Source organism: Crinia signifera, chromosome 7 (genome assembly GCF_055691185.1).
Source record: "Crinia signifera chromosome 7, ASM5569118v1, whole genome shotgun sequence".
Classification (NCBI taxonomy): domain Eukaryota; kingdom Metazoa; phylum Chordata; class Amphibia; order Anura; family Myobatrachidae; genus Crinia; species Crinia signifera.
Window position 1 is genome coordinate 112,752,707 of NC_139223.1, and position 19,310 is coordinate 112,772,016.

At 44.6% G+C, this 19,310-nt stretch overlaps 2 protein-coding genes across 5 annotated transcripts in view; both read right to left on the reverse strand.

The window, feature by feature from the left end:
• LOC146020482 (uncharacterized) overlaps positions 1-9,046 on the reverse strand; it is a 35,415-nt gene extending 26,369 nt beyond the window's left edge. For 2 of the 3 annotated variants that reach the window (XM_083153654.1, XM_083153655.1), the window contains exon 1: positions 8,696-9,046. In XM_083153654.1, the coding sequence (XP_083009780.1) occupies positions 8,696-8,735 (40 nt within the window). In that variant the 5' untranslated portion in view covers positions 8,736-9,046. The remainder of the gene's footprint in view (positions 1-8,695) is intronic. The other variant, XM_083153656.1, reaches the window with a different exon arrangement.
• Positions 9,047-9,151: 105 nt separating this feature from the next.
• Positions 9,152-13,816, reverse strand: TMEM177 (transmembrane protein 177). Of its 2 annotated transcripts, none has more exons than XM_083153652.1 (2): positions 13,715-13,816; positions 9,152-10,249 (listed from the first exon to the last, which is right to left on the reverse strand). In XM_083153652.1, the coding sequence occupies exon 2, from the start codon at positions 10,236-10,238 to the stop codon at positions 9,306-9,308; it is 933 nt and encodes a 310-aa protein (XP_083009778.1). In that variant the 5' UTR covers positions 10,239-10,249; positions 13,715-13,816; the 3' UTR covers positions 9,152-9,305. The 2 variants fall into 2 exon arrangements, with proteins under 2 accessions (XP_083009778.1, XP_083009779.1); XM_083153653.1 differs by lacking the exon at positions 13,715-13,816 and adding an exon at positions 13,388-13,708.
• Between the last annotated feature and the right edge of the window lie 5,494 nt (positions 13,817-19,310).

Below are 19,310 nucleotides of genomic sequence, written 5' to 3' on the forward strand. Positions count from 1 at the left end.
CAAGGTGAGGGTATTTAAATGTGTAACACTGTGGTAATTATTGTACCTGTTTGAAGTCTCTTGAGGAAGGGGTTGTACCCCGAAACGGCCCGTCGAGGCTCAATAAACAACTTTTCTTCATAAGAAATTGCTGCAGTGACGTGCTTGCTCCCCGTGGGGAACCCTGCTTTGTATCTGATCTTTGCAAAGGCACGCAGCTCTGATGTTCTATTTGTGGGAGTGCCGGTCCAACACACGGTATACTATTTGGTGAGCTATCGCTTATCATTAGGGTCAAGGCACCCCTGAATTTATTGGACTTTGTTGACTCAAGTGTGACACTACAGAGATACCGACACGTGTCGACACCGATTGTATGATGGACGGATCCCAACAAGATCTGGGTCTGGGAGGCATCCATCTATCTGGGAATACAAGCTTACCCGTTGGTGAGACACTAAGCTTTAACCATGATGAAGTCTCTGGGATTTTATTTGCTGAAACCCCTGGCAACTCTATCCTGGATGCAGAGGATGTTTATCACAGGTTGTTGAAATTGCGTAAACGGGAAGTCGATTTTTTATTACATGGACAATCGCTCTCGGACTACTTTCGCCAAAAACTTATCCCACGAGGCTTTCGAGTACATAATGTACCAACCATTGGCAGAACAAGTCCTGAATTCTGCAGGAGGTGGGTGGCGGTGTTAAACAAATGTGGATTGGATTTAATGTTACTGGTGATTGAGCAGGCTGGACGTGAGCTCAAAATCACTAAAGACAAGATTGAGACATTATCCTCCGAGCACTCCACCCTCCTCAATAGTCAGGAGCATACGAAATTATGGAACAAACTCCAGACCCAATGTGACTCGTATAAAGCGGAACTGCTTAAGTTCAAGAGAGCTAAACTGCACACTGTACAGCAGGATTATGAGGACAATTCTGTGTACAGATGGATTGGGGGTCAGACAGGACCCAAACGCAATTTTCAACAAACCAGACGTGAGAACTCCTGGCGTAATAGGAGAGGCAGAAGGGAGACACAGAGATCCTCATCTGATAGTGACTTTGCCTGGCCAGAATCTGATGACCCATCAGCGGCAAGGCCCCCTTTAGGGGTAAGCACCAGAAGAAAGGAAGGACCCCGCTTCAGAGAACCCGCCGAAGTGGGCAAAATGAGAGAATCTACAAGAGCAAGCAGCTCCAAAATGAACTGATCTTTAATCTGTCTTCAAGGGCATTATCGGATGGTGAGCGACGGGTCCTTAGTAAAGGCTTATCGTTCATCCCGACTACAACCCACGACAAATTTGAGTGGCAATGTAGCCTTCAGCGAATGGGAAGGAACATGCGATTGCGTGAGTATTTTCAAGATTCTCCTACTGTACAGAACTCTGGTGTCATTGACAAGTTTATTTCACGCCAACATCTGTCTAAATTTGACCCGGTCAGTTCCAACACATCGATTAAGACTTACACCCGTTTGTTTGATGATTCGATGACCCGATTTAATGCGGCGTCAAACGTGGTTCACAGGAACTTGAACCGAGATGAGCAAATTGCTCTTAAAACACTTAGTCAAGACAAAAATATCACTATCCGCCCCGCCGATAAGGGGGGCGGGATAGTGATACAGGACTTAAGTGATTATTGTCTTGAAATTTATCGACAGTTATCTGATGTGAATGTTTATTGTAAATTGACCACAGATCCTACATCTATGTTCCAGAAGGAATTATTTGCAATTGTTGATACTGCTGTTTTAGATGGGCTTATTAGCGACAAATGCGGGATGGCACTTAAACCAGCTTTTCCGGTCATCCCGGTCCTCTACACCTTGCCTAAGGTGCACAAAGATAGTGCACACCCCCCTGGTAGACCTATCATCTCTGCCAGGGGGAGTGTCCTGCAGCCAGTGTCACAGTTACTTGATATGTTGATACAACCGCACTTGTGTGTCCAGCCTACATTCCTGAAGGACACGACCAATTTTTTGAACCATATCAAATTATTTGATGACCTACAACCTCATACCATTATGTGCGTAATGGACGTATCTAGTCTTTATACGTCCATTCCGCATCAAGAGGGACTATCAGCCATGAGGAACTTTTTGTGTAATTTAGACAACTTCCAATTTAATGTTGACCTTTATCTGCAGCTGCTTGAATTGGTCCTCACCAAAAACTATTTCATTTTTAATGGCGAGATGTATCTGCAGACGTCCGGGTGTGCAATGGGAGCAGCGGTGGCTCCGGCCTATGCGAATGTGTTTATGTTCAGTTTTGAGCAGGAACACTTTTTCCAACATCGCTATGGCCAACACATCCGGGCGTTCTGCAGATACATCGATGACTTATTCATGTTCTGGAATGGTGGCATTGATTTATTCAATACGATGATGGCTGAAATCAATGAAGCTGACACTCCAATCAAATTCACATTCAAAACCAGTGATAGTAAAATCGATTTTCTTGATGTGTCAGTGAGTATTCAGGATGGTGTGATCAGCACATCATTGTTCAGTAAGGCTACTGACCGTAACACACTGTTATTGGCCAGTAGTCACCACCCCCCTCCCTTGAAGAAGGGGTTGCCATATTCTCAAATGGTGAGGGCTATGCGGATCTGTAGTAATCATGAGACAGTGGAACAAGAATTGGATAAAGTAGTTGACAAGTTCCGACACAGGGGGTACTCCCTTAACACGCTCAAAATAGCCAAAGAGAGGGCACTAAAGTTAAAGAGGAGTGATTTATTAAAGCCCACTATTAAAAAACAAGGGGAGGTTTTTCCATTTATCTCTCAATTTGACACATCTAGTACAGTGGTACCCATTGCTAGTAAGGCACTTTGGCCCATTTTGGCCAGTGACAAGGACCTGCCGGTCTTTAGAAGAATCCGCCCCCTGGCGTGTTACACCAGAGGACGGAATTTGCGTGACATCTTGGTACATACTGATGTGTCTGGCTTTGATAAAACAAATATAGCCAATATGAGGGTGAAAGCACCGGGATGCTATAGGTGCCCAAAATGTGTCACCTGTAGTTTTCTCGTGACTGGCAATAAATTCAAAGATCCTCACTCCTCCAAACTATTCTCCATCCGACATGTGTTGACATGTGATACACGTTATGTTGTGTACATGGTAAGCTGTCCTTGTGACTTATGCTATGTCGGTATGACATCGCGTAAGTTTAAAGAGAGGATGGCGATGCATCGCTCTGCCATAAAGGCCTCCATCGGTGGTAAAACAACAAGTAAAGTGACAGAGCAACCGGTGGCGATGCACTTTAAAGAAAAGGGGCATCCTTTATCATCTTTAAAGTATCAAATCATAGACCATGTCCCCGACTCAATTAGGGGTGGAGATCGATATAAAAAATTACTTAAGCTTGAAGCCAAGTGGATTTTTACATTAAATACAGTTGCACCCCATGGCTTAAATGAGCGACTGGTATGGAGTTCATTTATGTGAATGCTCAGATTCTCTATATGGTTGTGATGTTTTGAATTTTTGTTGTCCACACTAGGCGTTCTCAGGGGTCCATACAGTATGTGATGGATGTTGATTCCTACCTTTACCCATACTATATTTCGATATATAGTTTTTGCTGTTACTTTATTATTATCTCTTTGTATTTTTGTATTACTATTTATTATCTTTATTTGTATAATGTTTTATTTGTCTTGTTGGTGATGTTCTATTCATGAAGGGTGTCTATATTGTCTACAGCATATGGTATGTCGACACCTGAGCTGTCGACCTGGGTTGGTGTGAGCACCCAGGACGACACCTCAGTTGATGTGTGCGGCCATTTTCCTGTGTGGTTCGAGCTGTGTGTGAGACGGTCCGGCCACAGAGGATGGTGAATGGTCGCCCACTTAGGAATTTATGTCCTGAGTTATGCAAGGTTTATGTTGTCCATATAAATGCTGTATAGTAGTCCATAGCCTGTATGTAACATCTACACTCATGATTGCCTCAGCTGTGTCGTTGCCATGGGAGCAGCGCTGACGTGGTGTGAGCCGTGGGCGTGTGCTTCCTGGGTGACGTCGCGGCAGCTTGGGAGGTTGCTAGGCTACCAACAGAGGGGCAGCGGCATGTGAGAGACGCCGTTAGCCACTCTGGGTGCCGGCACTGATCGAGGAGGCAATCGGTGAGTGTGTCAGTGTGGACACGTATTTCACTGCAAGCCTGATCGGTCCCGCGGACAGGGGGTACCCGCTAGATGAGAGTGGCGGGTGCTCGCATCTGCGCGATGGGTTCGGGTCGCCGGCCGGCGTCCGGTTGTCATGACGACAGATCATTGTGTGTGAGGCGATGATGCTGTTGTCGTGCGACGGAGCCGTCTGACGTGCAGCGGAGGCGTGTCTGGCCTGACTGAAGGTGTTTTGGCGGCAAGGTGAGGGTATTTAAATGTGTAACACTGTGGTAATTATTGTACCTGTTTGAAGTCTCTTGAGGAAGGGGTTGTACCCCGAAACGGCCCGTCGAGGCTCAATAAACAACTTTTCTTCATAAGAAATTGCTGCAGTGACGTGCTTGCTCCCCGTGGGGAACCCTGCTTTGTATCTGATCTTTGCAAAGGCACGCAGCTCTGATGTTCTATTTGTGGGAGTGCCGGTCCAACACACGGTATACATATATATATATATATATATATATATATATATATATATATATATATATATATATATGATAAATACTTTTTTTTACACTATGTGGAGAATCTCCGTTTTTGTCTAAGGCAGTCACCTAACACAACACCTGACTTAGAATTAAAGGGGCAGCTGTCACAGGTTACAGATAAATTAGCTCATCTGGGGTGTAAGAGAAAGCTATGATCACAGTAACAAAGGTTAATTAGAAATTCACCCCAACCTGGGAATGGCGAGTGCTGCTTGCACCCCATTTGCAGAGATGGCGAGTGTTGTGGTACTCTGTATCTATATATGTGGCTTCATTTCTAATTAACCTTTGTTACTGTGATCATAGCTTTCTCTTATACCCCAGATGAGCTAATTTATCTGTAACCTGTGACAGCTGCCCCTTTAATTCTAAGTCAGGTGTTGTGTTAGGTGACTGCCTTAGACAAAAACGGAGATTCTCCACATAGTGTAAAAAAAAGTATTTATCATATATATATATGATCCTTTACTTTACGCGATCCCACGTCCTGTTGAATGGGTGACGTGTTTTCTTCAATTGGAACGCAAACCTGCGTACCAAATATTGTTAGTAGCGGCATCTTGTGGCTGATATAGAACATAGCCTGTCAGGTCAATCAGGATCAAGTCTAAAGTTCATTGCGGGCGGTTAAAGAAACATAGAAACACGGCAGATAAGAACCACTTGGCCCATCTAGTCTGCCCCTTTTTTTAAACCTGTTACCTCAAACCATATTTGATCCTTATTTTTTTGTAACGATATCAATATGCTTATCCCAAGCATGTTTAAATTGTACTACTGTATTTGCGTCTACCACCTCTGATGGGAGGCTATTCCACTTATCTACTACTCTTTCTGTGAAGTAATTCTTCCTCACATTTCCCCTGAATCTTCCTCCCTCTAGTTTCAGTGCATGTCCTCGTGTTCTTTTGCTCCTCTTACTGTGAAGAATGTCTCCCACCTGTACCTTGTTAAAACCCTTGATATATTTGAAAGTTTCTATCATGTCCCCCCCTATCATGTCCCCCCTTTCCCTTCTCTGCTCTAAAGTATACATATTAAGATCTGTTAGTCTTTCCTGGTACGTTTTGTGATGTAGGCCATCATTAGGTTGTCGGCCTCATTAGTTATGGATGTAGCCGGTATTATATGAATTTGATGGTATTTCCATTTATAAGAGAAGGGGAATGATATTAATACATATAAATCTTCATTAAATAGGTTATGTTAATGAGTACATATTTTAGCAGCTCTGCTACCATTTAACATAAGAAACCTACATGTGGCAAATAGGACTACTTATGTGACTTTTAGAGATGAGTAGTTTAAAAAATAGATCAGATAACCATACAAATACATTAGAAAATATAGAGATATATATATATATATATATATATATATATATATATATATATGCAGGGCATTGGTCAGTATATTTAAATAAAAATAGTAGTGATAATATATTAAGGTATGGAGTATCTAGTAGACAGACCTAGTATGCATGTACAATTTAGGTATTATTTTATAGTCCAGGGATGCCTGTCTGAATATCCTTTATATGTGTGTCATACCTTCACCCTTTGTTTACAGCACCTGATCTTCCTTGGAGGTTCCCCTTCCCAGTACTAGTCAGGCCCAACACTGCTGATCGAACATGATTGGGCGGTACCAGTGTGGAAACAATTGAAGGAAACACGTCACCCATTCAACAGGATGTGGGATTATGAAAAGTAAAGGATCTCCCGGCACTAGGTGCATACACTGGCACATGCGCATTTGAACTACGATGACGGTGGACGCGGGGCAGAAATGACGTCGCATCCCACTCCACCGCAGTCCGGATATTAATTAACAGTTTTTACGCATTTCTATTAATTATTTTATTACAATGAATATCATGTAACATTTCCGCTTATCCTTACAAGCCCCCCATAGAACCGATCACTATATTATCCTAATGGTATTAGGCTTATGTGCCCAATATTGATAACTAGGTGATTCATCGCGCCCTACGGGCACTCTTCACACCGGCGTACGGGGCTGCCCCTTAATTTATGAATGTTTGTAATGTGAGAAATATGGTTAATATTGTATGAAAGATGCCCTGTATTGCAACTTGAGTTATAGGTGAAATGTGTTAAATAGAGAGCATAGGATTTGGAAGGGGGTGTGTATTGTTTGTTACTTATGTATTATCTGGGCTCCCATGTTAAATGCACCCCATTTTTTCATACCCCTACTATCCAACTACGCATGGAGTTGATTTTATATAGTGCGGCGAGTACAGCGAGCCACCGTGCCCGAAGCGTGGCGAGCGGACGCGGTCTCATAAGAAAAACGGGAACCCAGATATTACATAAGTACCTATTGTTTTGTTTAATTTAAAAGCGGTTACAGAGTAAGATGTACATTGATAGTGTGGATGGTACAGTGACATTTGTGGGTGTGAGGGGCAGGTGTGTGTGTGTGCAATAGTATAGTAGGGTGTTTTTGAGTCAGCGGCTCCCCACTGGCGGAGGTCACGACCCAGGAAAACCGGAGGCTGGGTAGTGATAGGGGTGTGTGGGCATAAGGGGGACTAAAGCGGAGGGTGGGGGACTTACAGCTTCTGCCAGTGGGTGAGGGTCCAGCATGACAGCACAGGAGTACAGGACGGTGGCCCTTAGTTAGTGTCTCCTCCTACTGTTTGGGAGTTAGGGTGCATGAGAGCTGGGCAGGAACGTTATACACCTAGAACACTGGTCTTTTCCCTAGGGGGGGCGGGTTTGTGTATCCCGCTGGGCAGGAACGTTATATACACAGGGGATGAGTGACAGATCTGGCTAAATATATGAGATTAGTAACAGGAGGTGATGTCAGTCTGCCACAGTATAAATATCTGCTCCCACCAGTTTGTCTCCACCCCGAGGAAGTCCTTTTGTGACGAAACATGTCGACCAGCTTCTGAAACCCTATTCTCTGCACTAAGTTAAGCCATTTCATTCCTTTTTTACTCTCATCGTATATATTTTACCTATAACTTGTTTTAACTTACTATATCTCACGTATATATTTTTAGCTATTATATGGTATTTTTAATACATATAGTAGTCGCTCATATTGTGTTTTTTATTCCCATCCCTAGCCTACATTTTTACTTATCCTCATATATTGCACTTTTTTACTCTTATACATGTAAAAATCAATTCTGTCTATTTTTTATAACATATTTATTCTTAGTTTTTTTTTACTATAGTCGCCGGGGCTACACTTTCTTTTACTATACCTGTTTTCTTTAGCGGTGGTACACCACCACCTTCACAGGACCTGTGCAGACACCCCACACACACACAGGGGGAGTAATTTATCAAGAATAAAAAAGAAAAGATATCCCGTTCGCTCCTCTCTCATTGCACACTTGGCACTGAATCCCCTTTTCTTTCTGTGTATATAAATATATAAAAATAATCGATAGTGAAGGTGCGGTACTCGTAACACTGTATAGGAACCAAAAGGATGCCAGCTTCTGTATCCTTTAGAAATATGGGGCCAGGCTCTCCCAACAACAATACAATACTTGGTCGGTGCCTCCACAGCTGAATAGCAGTATATCAATAATGATGGTGCGACATATATATACACACACACAGGGTAAGAATTACTCAATGACATAGAGAGGTGCTACATTGCTACAAATAGATCTAATAAAATTGATACTTTGCAACTGAGTTTCTATTTACGACTGCTCTATTAGAAATAACAAAGGGTAAATTTGTTATGAATACATAACTGATTTAAAAGTGACGGCTGTTGCTAAATATATCTTAATACCATTTTATTGTAAATTTCTGTTAATTGATACTTACAGTCGTCGTTATCTGTATGTGAATATTGTTATTTTAATAAATATAAATTTTCCTATTTCCAAAAGCGATGTCTATTTACATTTTTTTGAACTATAAAATGCGTATACAATCCCTGCAATAAGGTGTTTAGGACTGAACGTTAAACAAATTCTGATCGCCAGGGCAAGCATTTTACCTACTGGTTAACCAGAGTATACCTCTTCCTGTGTGTCTTTCCTTCACCTTGTGCCACAGCATGCTGTGTAGTGCATCTTCTGGAAACCATTACTTCTAATTACCTAGATTTAAGGATGAGGCAGCGTTCTTACATTACACACCCCTGTATTTGCCAGAAATGTTGGTGATGTTTTGAATGTGACTTCATATGCATCTCCAGTGTCAGTAGGTCTGCCCTAGCAGATTCAATAGAGGAGGCAATGACAAGGTGTAGGGAGCGCTAGCCAGCAAATGTTATGCTAATCCTACTGTTGTTTACTTTGATTTTATTATCTGATCATCCAATGTACACACTGCTAGCTTGTAAATTATTAATAACCTTGTTGCTGACATTCATTCCTAGATAAAGTTGTCTAAATAAATGAAGTTTATAGGCAATATTAACCATGTAACTTTAAGGAGGTATAATCTACAGATCTCCACAATACAAGTGTTAGTTATTCTGTGCTTAATCAAATATTTTATATTTATTTAACTTAATACAGGTATGATACAATTAAATAGAATGACAGATATGGTCAAATCCATAAGCTATAATGCTGTCTCAGTGAAAGGTCTCCATTTTCTAGTAGTCCATTGTCCAAAGCCGGATCATCCCTGCTGCATTTCCAAAGCATGCTGTATCCGGTCCCTCCGGGAGGTATATGGGGCATGCTTTAACCGCAGTTTATGTTTGGGAAATAGATTGCCACTTGGTGCATAAATGGCTTCACCCTCCTTACCCATAATATTCCGAAGGGTCCTATTGCGTGCCAGTATTTTCTCATAAAACTCCAGTCCACCTTGGGAATAAGCTTTTGAAACTGTGGCCACTTTTAGATCAGATCTGTAATCCAGCCACTGACTCACTGCATCGTCACACAAGAAATACAATGTAAATCCGAGCACAATTGCTAATAAATTGAACGCACCCCTCAATAACACAGGCCCAGAATACAGGCCTAGAAGTTGCTTAAATGCCACACTTGAGAGGCAAACACTAGATAGACAGAGAGGGGCAATGGAAGCCTGCAATATGGGACCATTCATCTGTGCATGTATGACTTCCCTAGCCAATGAGAACTTCTGAGCTTTTTCTGATAATGCTAATGAGCTGATTAAATGGATCCCAGATTCGCTTTCCCAATCTACCTCCTTTCCATTAATCACAAGCATACGATTAACAATTCCGACCCTGCTATCCTCTGTATTGTAATTTGCAGGAATGCCAATCAAACAACCTTGAGGTAGCCAGGGTATACCAGAACTCACAGGTTGAAACCCGTAGGCTGCGAAGGGGGTAAATCCACTCGATGACACCAACTGGACATCTTTGAAAATATCCTGAAAAAGTCTTTGCTGTTTTCCAGTGAGCTGGGCCAATTCTCCTTTCGCCCAGCCCTGATACAATTTTCTGAAAGTTTGCTCTGGGAAAACATGGTAGGATATATTTACGGTGAAAAGGCCAATAGAGGACACAGCAAGCAGCTTCCCTTTGTGCTTCTTTGTAAACATGCAGAGCTTCATGAAAAGGGAGTACGCCATGTTCTCAAAACCTGACAATCAAAACATGTATTGTTAGAAACATGCAAACATAATTTCTACTTTCTGACCACTTTGTGACTGCAGCTTCCAGTTCAAGCACACACACATTATTAGCCTCAACTGAGCTGTTACGGTGTACAACAAATGGTGATTTAAGGAGGTTCCATTCATCCCTGTAATTACTGGGAACTTTGTACAAAACAAATGGAAGATGTCATCCACATTTGGACAATCCACCTTAAATAGGCATAAAGGTGGTAATTGTATATTTTATAAGGAATGTTTGATTAATGAGGATAAACTGACCCAAAACTTAACTAAATTAGCATATATATTTACTCTGTTCAATTGTGTTACAAGCTGCAGTTGGGCTTGAGCCTTTATTGCATTATAATAGATTTGCACAAATAAATAATATTGGGTACTTATATGTTAGTTGGACGTCCACTATAGTTAGTACGCTCATACCCCCACTATCCATGTCGGCATGGAGTTGACTTAATATAGTGTGGCGAGCACAGCCAGCCACCGAGCCCCACGAGGGTTAGCGGAAAACTAAGCAAATAGCTTAGTGGGCGCCCAACTAACGTATAAGTCTTCTGAACGGATCACTAGCTCCCATTCACTATTACAGGACTTTCATCGGGCTGCTCCCATCCTATGGAATGACCTTCCACGCACAATAAGACTCTCCGCTAGCCTCCAAACTTTCCAGCGTTCCCTGAAAACTCACCTCTTCAGGCAAGCCTATCTTATTTAAGTTCTACACGCATAACTCTCTGAGGCACTTATGTATTACATAGCTTCCCTTCTGGACTTGTAACTTGGTGGGACTACTATGCTATTACTGGTGCCTGTCCTTGTGTTTCCCTCCTATATTCCTATAGATTGTAAGCTTGCAGCAGAACCCTCCTACCTCCAAGTCTGTCTGTTGTTACCCAGTTTGTTTTATCACTGTCTACTATTGTAAAGCACAACGGAATCTGCTGCGCTATATAAGAAACTCTAAATAAATGTCTAGTGTCCGGGAAACACAGTCCGGTGACTCCGTCCCTCAAGCACCTCAGACTGTCAGCTGTCACTATATATTCTTGTGTGGGCTGGCTCGGCGGTTCTTAACTCCTCCCAGTGGCTGGTGCCATTTTCTCTTAACTATGCTCAGTCTGCACAGATTGGCTCCTCTGCCACATCTCTGGATTTGTGGTGGGTCCTGCTGCTGCTCCGTTACCTGTGTGCTGCCTGCTGTATGTGTTGTTGCTGAGTAGTATTGTATGATACATACAATATGTATGTCACTGCACTGCAGCAGATGAGCTATTTAAGTGACACTGGGGAAGGGCCCAGGGGGAGCAGATCACTGGTGACAATGCCATTGCCAGGGACTAGTCTAATAGATGGGGAGTTTTTGTTACAGTAAATATCTGCTACCGAGAGTGGGATTATATGGATAGGGCTGAAAGTATTGTATGTCACTGGGGTCAGGAGGGGAGGGGGGAAGCCTAGGTTGGGTACTATAGGTCACTGGGGGGATAGTGGGTTAGTGCACATTTTTACAGGGGTAGAGCCATGCAACTGCGCAGGGCACCACACGGCTTGTCCTGCTGTTGCTATATTGTCGCAGTCGCCGGAAGACTGGTCCTCCTGTAATCATCTGCTGGTTGCCCGCCCTGCCTGAAGTAGAGAGACGTCAACCCCTAGTAATCTGGGCCGCAGCACTGCAGTACAACTGCGTAATCCGGACCTGGCACGCAGAACTGCGGATGCCGATGGGGGGTTTACTGCACTGCTTTCCCCAGGGGCCATAATGCTGTTAAGATGGCCCTGAGAGTGCACCTTGGGATCAAATCTGCATCGAATGTAGAAAAACCGTTCGATTTTCTATTCGATTTTGCTTCTATAAGCAAAACCGCATAGAAAAATACAGCATATTTCACTGTGTGTACCCTCTATAAGTAATATTGGCACAGACATCTGGCAGTCACCTTGAGAACTTTACCCCCCATAGTATATCAGGATGGGTGATCACTAACATGCCTGGAATAATTGAGTCTAGCACCCTAGCAGTAGCGTAACAATAGCACCCGCAGAGGTGTGGATCATTAGGTCGACCGCATAAAGGTCGACATGCATTAGGTCAACCACTGAAGGTCAACATGGCTTTAGGTTGACACAAGCATTAGGTCCACTTGGGGAAAATCGACAGTCAAAATGTCGACATGGGGTTGTCCTGAATGTCGACAGCCAACATAGGCACCGTATCGGTGCACCATGTCCCCTTGCATGGCTCACTATACCCGGTGCACTATTCTATTGTCCCTGAGGATATAAGAGGAGGCAGAGGTCCCCTCTAGCATCTTTAAAACTGTCTGCTGTTAGGGTCAGACATATTGTATGGGGCATTTTTCCCCAAGGAGGGGTGAGTACAGACCCCCAGCGGCAAGCAGAGGGGTGAGGCAGGATTGGCGGGGCACCCATTCTTATACCCCTTTCAGACATACGGCACAATCCCGGGATTTTTCACGTGCACAATCCCGGGACTAGCGTATGTCTGAAAGGCTCTACCCGGGATTTTAGTCCTCTAAAATCCAGGGTCCTGCGCACCTGCAATGGACCCGGGATTTTTAAAAACCGGGTTTGAACTGGGTCTAAAATCCCGGGTAGTATGTCTGAATGGGGTATTAGTTTCGCCACTGCACCCTAATCAGCCTATTGGTTAATGAGGCCCTGATTATGTCTTAAATTCAGAACATGGGACTAGCATAACTAATCTGCCTAATAGCCACAAGAATCACTGTGCCCGAAGCATGGTGAGTGCCCAAGCATGTGAGGGTATGCGCTTTAATGTTCTTAACAAGTTCAATGATGTACTGAAGCAGTTTCATTTTGCTAACCAAGGGGATCCAATGTTCTGAACTAACAAAAATAATATGCTATTATAATATGCAACGTATACGATGTGCTGTAATGTAATTATGTTGCCTTAATGATTGAAATCAATTGACAGAGCCCCTAATTTAGATCTGGAGCTTTGACTGTTGTCCCACTGTGCATTAATAATTAGGTTATAACTTGTAGCGCTTGTTTAAAATGGATACTATAACTAAGAAGTGTCGCGGTCAATAATCTATTATTAATTCATCTTCATTTACCAGTGTTTGTTGAACTGAAATGAGGACAAAACTCCTTCAGCGAGTGGTGCAGAGGTAATGTCTCGTTTGTTAAACTGACTGCATGAGACAGTACAGTACAGTACAATATAAGGCTGTTTGAAAAGGAGACTGTCACTTCACGCGTTCTCTCATTCCACGAGGTACAACAGCCTCGACCTCCTGTGTCAGATGATTACAGTAGCGGTACTGTAGTCTAGCGCTACACACAACGAAATCGGCTCTAGCCTCTAATCATCAGATCCCTGCTGTCTGTGGCGCTATCAGTTTCCATTCCAGAACTCGCACCGAGCAGCACGGATTACTGACCTCCAGCAAACACTGCAAAAGCTGCAGGATCTACTTCCTCATAGCCGTAAAGCGTGGCGGCGACTGGCGAGCTGTCGCAAAATTGCCGGCGTAGAGGGACGCGTGACGTCACACCCACGCTACATTGTAATTAGAGAGGGGCAAAACGGGTCACTAACGAGAGCTGGGATCCAGCAGCCCAGCCGGCGAAAAGATCCGTATCTTTTAGACGGCTCAACTGTTCACTTTGAAAGAAGGGGTAATTTGAGAATAGTGAAGCATAATTTGTTTTATAATCATTTATTGCCATTTTTTTTTTTTTACTTTTTTTTTTTTTTAAACAGTGAGCTGAACAAATAAGAACATACATAACCGAGTAAAACACTGATCGATGGCTGGGTGTGTAGAATCGCTATCGATGGCAACCATCGATGGCGTCTGCACCGATGGCCATCCCTAACAGCAGCAGCCTTGTTATTCTTTCTTTTACTTGAAGTAGCAGCACTGAACTCAGTCTCCAGCGTTAGTACATCTCAGCTGCCACAGGTGGCAGTGCTGAGCATAGGCAAATGCATTGTAATGAAAAACGAAACTGAAAGTAAAAGAACGACGGTTCACCTTTTTGGGATCAGCGACTCCCACAGGGGTAGATTTATGAAGTGGTGCTGTGGGGCATATGCGTTATCCCCGCACGCTAAAGCAGGGGATAACGCTTCACTTCATCTATGACACCCGCGATGCGGGTGTGTAACCCTCGGCGCTATGGGGGAGGAGGGGTAACGTAAATACTTTAGGGGGAAGTGGGTGCCGGCTTCATACCTTATTTATCAACATCCTTTGTGGCCACACGCAGCTGCTTTTAGCTCTTGTACATAGCGCCAGATTTTTCTGGCGCTGTGTAGTAGTTTAAACGGAGGGGTTTTTTTTTTGTTCATTAAAAGAAACTTTACTGGTCCTCTGCCCGGTTGACACATGTTTCTCTCCCCGGCGCCTGCTGGTCCCCGGCGTGTGACGGATATATCTGCGCATGCGCCGGGTACACATTGCCAGACAAGGTAACCGGCGCATGCGCAGTACTCGGCAGAAGGGGGGAGCGCACAAACGCTATGGGTGGAAGCGTATAACCGGCAGGAGGGGATAACGTACTCCCATAACGTGCAGACAAACAATATTCGGGCGAAAGTCAGGTTCTCTTCACCACGATAAAGTGGTGAAGCGAACCTGCGCCCATAAGGATCCTTAAAGCAACATTCATAAATCTACCCCTCAGTCTTTTATGGGATCCGTTCAAAAGACCCGCTTCGTTCGAGAACGACCCATCTCTACATTGTATGTAAACCTCATGACTTAGTGAATCAAATAAGAACAGTGTGTGCACTGTATATAATATCTATACTCAAGGCAAAACAAATTAAGTAGTAACTTCAAGTGCCAGTATGTCCCAATGCTTTGAATTTAGTATGAATCAATCGTGATAGACACATTTGCAGGTCTGTACATAATACATATGTATAGGTGCATAGCAACACAATAGGGACACAGTGCTCTGCTCCTGGACTTTCTGCTTAATGCATGATTGCCATAACATTTGTTGAACAGGTTAAATCACAGGTCTTCAACCTGTGGCCCTCCAGATGTTGTGGAACTACATTTCCCAGCATGCCCTGACAGTTTTGGCATGCTCTTATAGGAAAAAATGTGGCAATGCATGTTGGAACATGCAGGGCCGGCGCCACCACTAGGCAAGTTTAGGCATTTGCCTAGGGCGCTGGCCACTGGGGGGCGGTAGTGAGCTGTAGCCGGGGAGAAGAAGCAGCAGCAGCAGCCAGCAGGAAGCTATGCTGCTGACGCTACCGCAGAGGAGAGCACGGAGAGGCTGCCAGGCCTGCAGAGAGACAAAGCATTTTGTGAGTAACTCTACTTATTTGGACCCCCACCGTCCCCGGCCCGTCCCCCCGCTAGAGCCCGCCCGCGTACTAGCCAGCTGCTGCACTGACAGACAGACCCCCAGTTAATAACTGATAACTGAATCCCCAGTTATCAGGCCTGCCTGCTACAGCGGGAAACTTCGTAGCCCCTGTCAGCGTTAATCCCCTGCCTGATGATGCGGGCGGCAGAGCAATGTACTGACTTTGGCGAGTGGCGGAGCCGGCGCAGCCCGCCCGCCCAGCTACTTAGCGAATGTGTTTCACTAAGCAGCTGGGTGGGCGGGCGCTCCTCCACCTGCCGGAGTCAGTACATTGCTCAGCCGCCCGCTTGTGTGTGTCGGTGTCCGGTCCAGACCGTCCAGGGTGGGGAGGCGGCCAGGGGATTAAGTAACGCTGACAGGCAGTTGACTGACTGACAGGGGCAACAAAGTTTCCCGCTGTAGCAGGCAGGCCTGATAACTGGGGATTCAGAACTGTCTGTCTGTCAGCGCAGCGGCTAGCTGGTACACGGGCGGGCTCTGTGGGGTATGGATGAAAACCGGACAGGACAAAACCCCCGGACCAGACAACAAACTCTGCATTTTGGAGCTTGTAGCCTCCGGTCCGGGGGGTGTCCTGTTCGGAGGGCTGCCTGTCACACCTGTCACCAAGTAGAGGAGGAGGGGGTAGAATAAACCCTCCCTGTATGGTCCGGGCATGTAGCAAAAACCGGACGGTCCGGACCACACGGGGAGGCTGTAATCTCCCCTACCCCATGTCCCTGGTGATAGCTATAATAGGGAGCCCCCCGGACAAGACACCCCCCGGAGAGGACACCCCCCGGACCGGACCCTACAAGCTCCGGACTGCAGATTTTGATGTCCTGTCCGGCGGTCCGGAGTTTAGTCCGGTCCGGTTTTTACATAGTCCCGGCTCTGTGTGTTAAACAGTGAGTCAGTGGATCTAAAATTTTAAAAGAACCTGCATTTGCTCATGGGGGTGGCCGGGTGCGGTGTGTGTCTGCATGATGCAGACAGTCTTCATCATATATGGTGGCAGTCATTTACAAGGTGGTTTTGTTCATTCTGACTGTGTTATCAGGATTTGAGTCTAGGGTAATGTGTGTTTTTTTTTTGGGGGGGGGGGGGGGGCGGTATCCTGTAGGTTTGCCTAGGGCGCCTAGATGCCTTGCACCGGCCCTGGGAACATGTAGTTTCACAACATCTGGAGGGCCATAGGTTGAAGACCCATGGGTTAAATGATAAGAAAGGTGCTTCAACACAGGTGACAGCAATCATACATTAGGAAGGAAGTGCAGGAGCAGAGCAATGTGTCCCTCCTGGAGAGGGTCATGTTGGGAGGTATATATATATATATACCTCTACAACAAACTAACTCACCTTAACTCACCTTAACATTCAAATAATCAATAAATAAATAATGGGGTTTTAGTTCATGAATTGATCAATGCATTTAAGCTTGCAGCCCAGGGCCGGATTAACAATGGGGCTGATGGAGCTACAGCTCCAGGCCCATTCTCCAAATAGGCCCATTCTGTAGCTGAGGGCCAGAGCTTTCCAACGAGCCCAGCCCAGTGTCGGTAGCCCCCCGGGAACCGGAGATACCGACAGGCAAACCTGGAACGTTTTCCCCATAGGATAACATGGGACCCGCTAATTCCGACCTCCACCCGGTTCCAACGGCTGCCAGTTCCCCCTCCGGCATCACAGAAGCTTGAGGTTGATCTCAGTCGAACCCAAATCGCTGGGCCTTCAATCTGATACCTGGTCCATATGGGTTCTTTGGTTCTAGAGATATTGCGGGTAAACCAGATTTTTTTCATTTCTGAAATGTAATTTCATGGCTGTTCATGTTGTTTGACAGATTTCTCTGGAACCAAATGGCCCAGTTTCACGGGACCAAAATCATTTGAAGCCTACATGTAAATCGGTCAGTTGGTTCCGAAGATGTAGCTGGTTGTTTAAAGGGGGGCGGGGGTTGTTTTCTCTCCCCCTCACACAAAAAAATGCAGGGACTAGGCTGGTGTAAAACGGTCCAGTCCGGGAATGTCCCTGCATGATCTTGGGGCCATATTCCCGGGTAAATCCCTGCATTTTCTGGTGTGAAAGGGGTATTATTTCAAATAGCCGGGACATGCAGTGCTCTGAATACAGCCAGGCAGCCCCCTGCTCTCTGCCCAGCTGTCAATGGCTGTCATTTCTGCCCGACGGCGGCTATCCCCCAGTTACCGCAAGCATGTATTCCCCCTTGGCAATGAGCATGTAATCCCACATGGCAATGAGCATGGAACCCCTGGCAATAAGCATAGAACCCCTGGCAATGAACATGTTGGTAAGCAACACTTAAGTAGCATCATTTTTCATAGGCATTATGGTGTTTGGCATAATACGTAATGGAGAATATGGTGTTTGGCTTAACATGTAATAGGCATTATGGTGTAAATTTTTAATGCGCGCCTTCAGAGCGCAATGCCCCTATTTATGAAGCATATTGTGCATTATTGCTCAATCTGTTTGGTATAATAATGTGTATTTTGGCTCAATCCATGTGGCAAAATGTGTATTTTGCTTTAATCTGTGTGACATAACGTGAATTTTGACTCAATCTGTGTGCCATAGTGTGAATTTTGGCTCAGTCAGTGTGAATTTTGGCTCATTCCATGTGGCACAATGTGTAAGAGGCAAGTACAGTATAAGGGGGTTACTATTGTGTTGCATGATTTGTATAAGTGGTATATGGTGTGGTAAATTTAGGTAGCCACCTAAAAGGTGCTGAAATGTTGTCTACCAAGTTTCGGCTTTCAGTATTTTTTTTATGACTGGAATGCTGCCTCACCCTGCAAGTATCTTAGAACATCGGTATCCTGCATGTGCACCTTTGGAGGGCACCCGCCAATATATCTCCCTGCATTTTTCTTATGCCAGCCCCCTGCCTTTTCCAGGCATATATAATTAGTTGAAAGTATTTACACAAATACAGACACACCCATGAGCAGACCACCCAAACAGAACACTGGTCACGCCCCCCACATTATTAGGTGCTGGCCACAACCCCTATTATTGTGCATAATAGGCCATTGATGATTTTCAGCTCCAGGCCCATTTAGACCTTAATCTGGCTCTGTTGCAGCCCATCGCCAAGGGACCCCATTTCACTGCAAGTCCTACACTAGCAACTGGTTTTCTTAGGAACCTGGCACCTGCTTACACATCATAGCTAAAATGAACATGTGTTTTTTTTCCTGGGTTAATGCTCAACTGCCAAGTAACATGGCTTTTATAAGGTGAGACAATCCCAAACACAGCACCTGAATTAGTATTAAAGGGGCAGCTGTCACAGGTTTCAGGTAAATGAGCTTATCAAGGGTGCATGAGAAAGCTATGATCACAGTAACAGAGGTTAATTAAAAATCAACCCAAATATATAGATACAGAAGTACCAACACACTCGCCATTCCTAAGAATGGGGTGCAAACAGCACCCACTTCCCAGGATGGGGTGCATTGGCCTGTGACCAAACACTCTAGTAAATACAAACACAGGGGGCCCAGCACTCACTACAACAAACTAACTCACCTTAACATTCAAATAATCAATAAATAAATAATGGGGTTTTAGTTCATGAATTGATCAATGCATGGATTTGCATGAATGGAAATGGATTCATGTATTAGACACCGTACGCCCGAA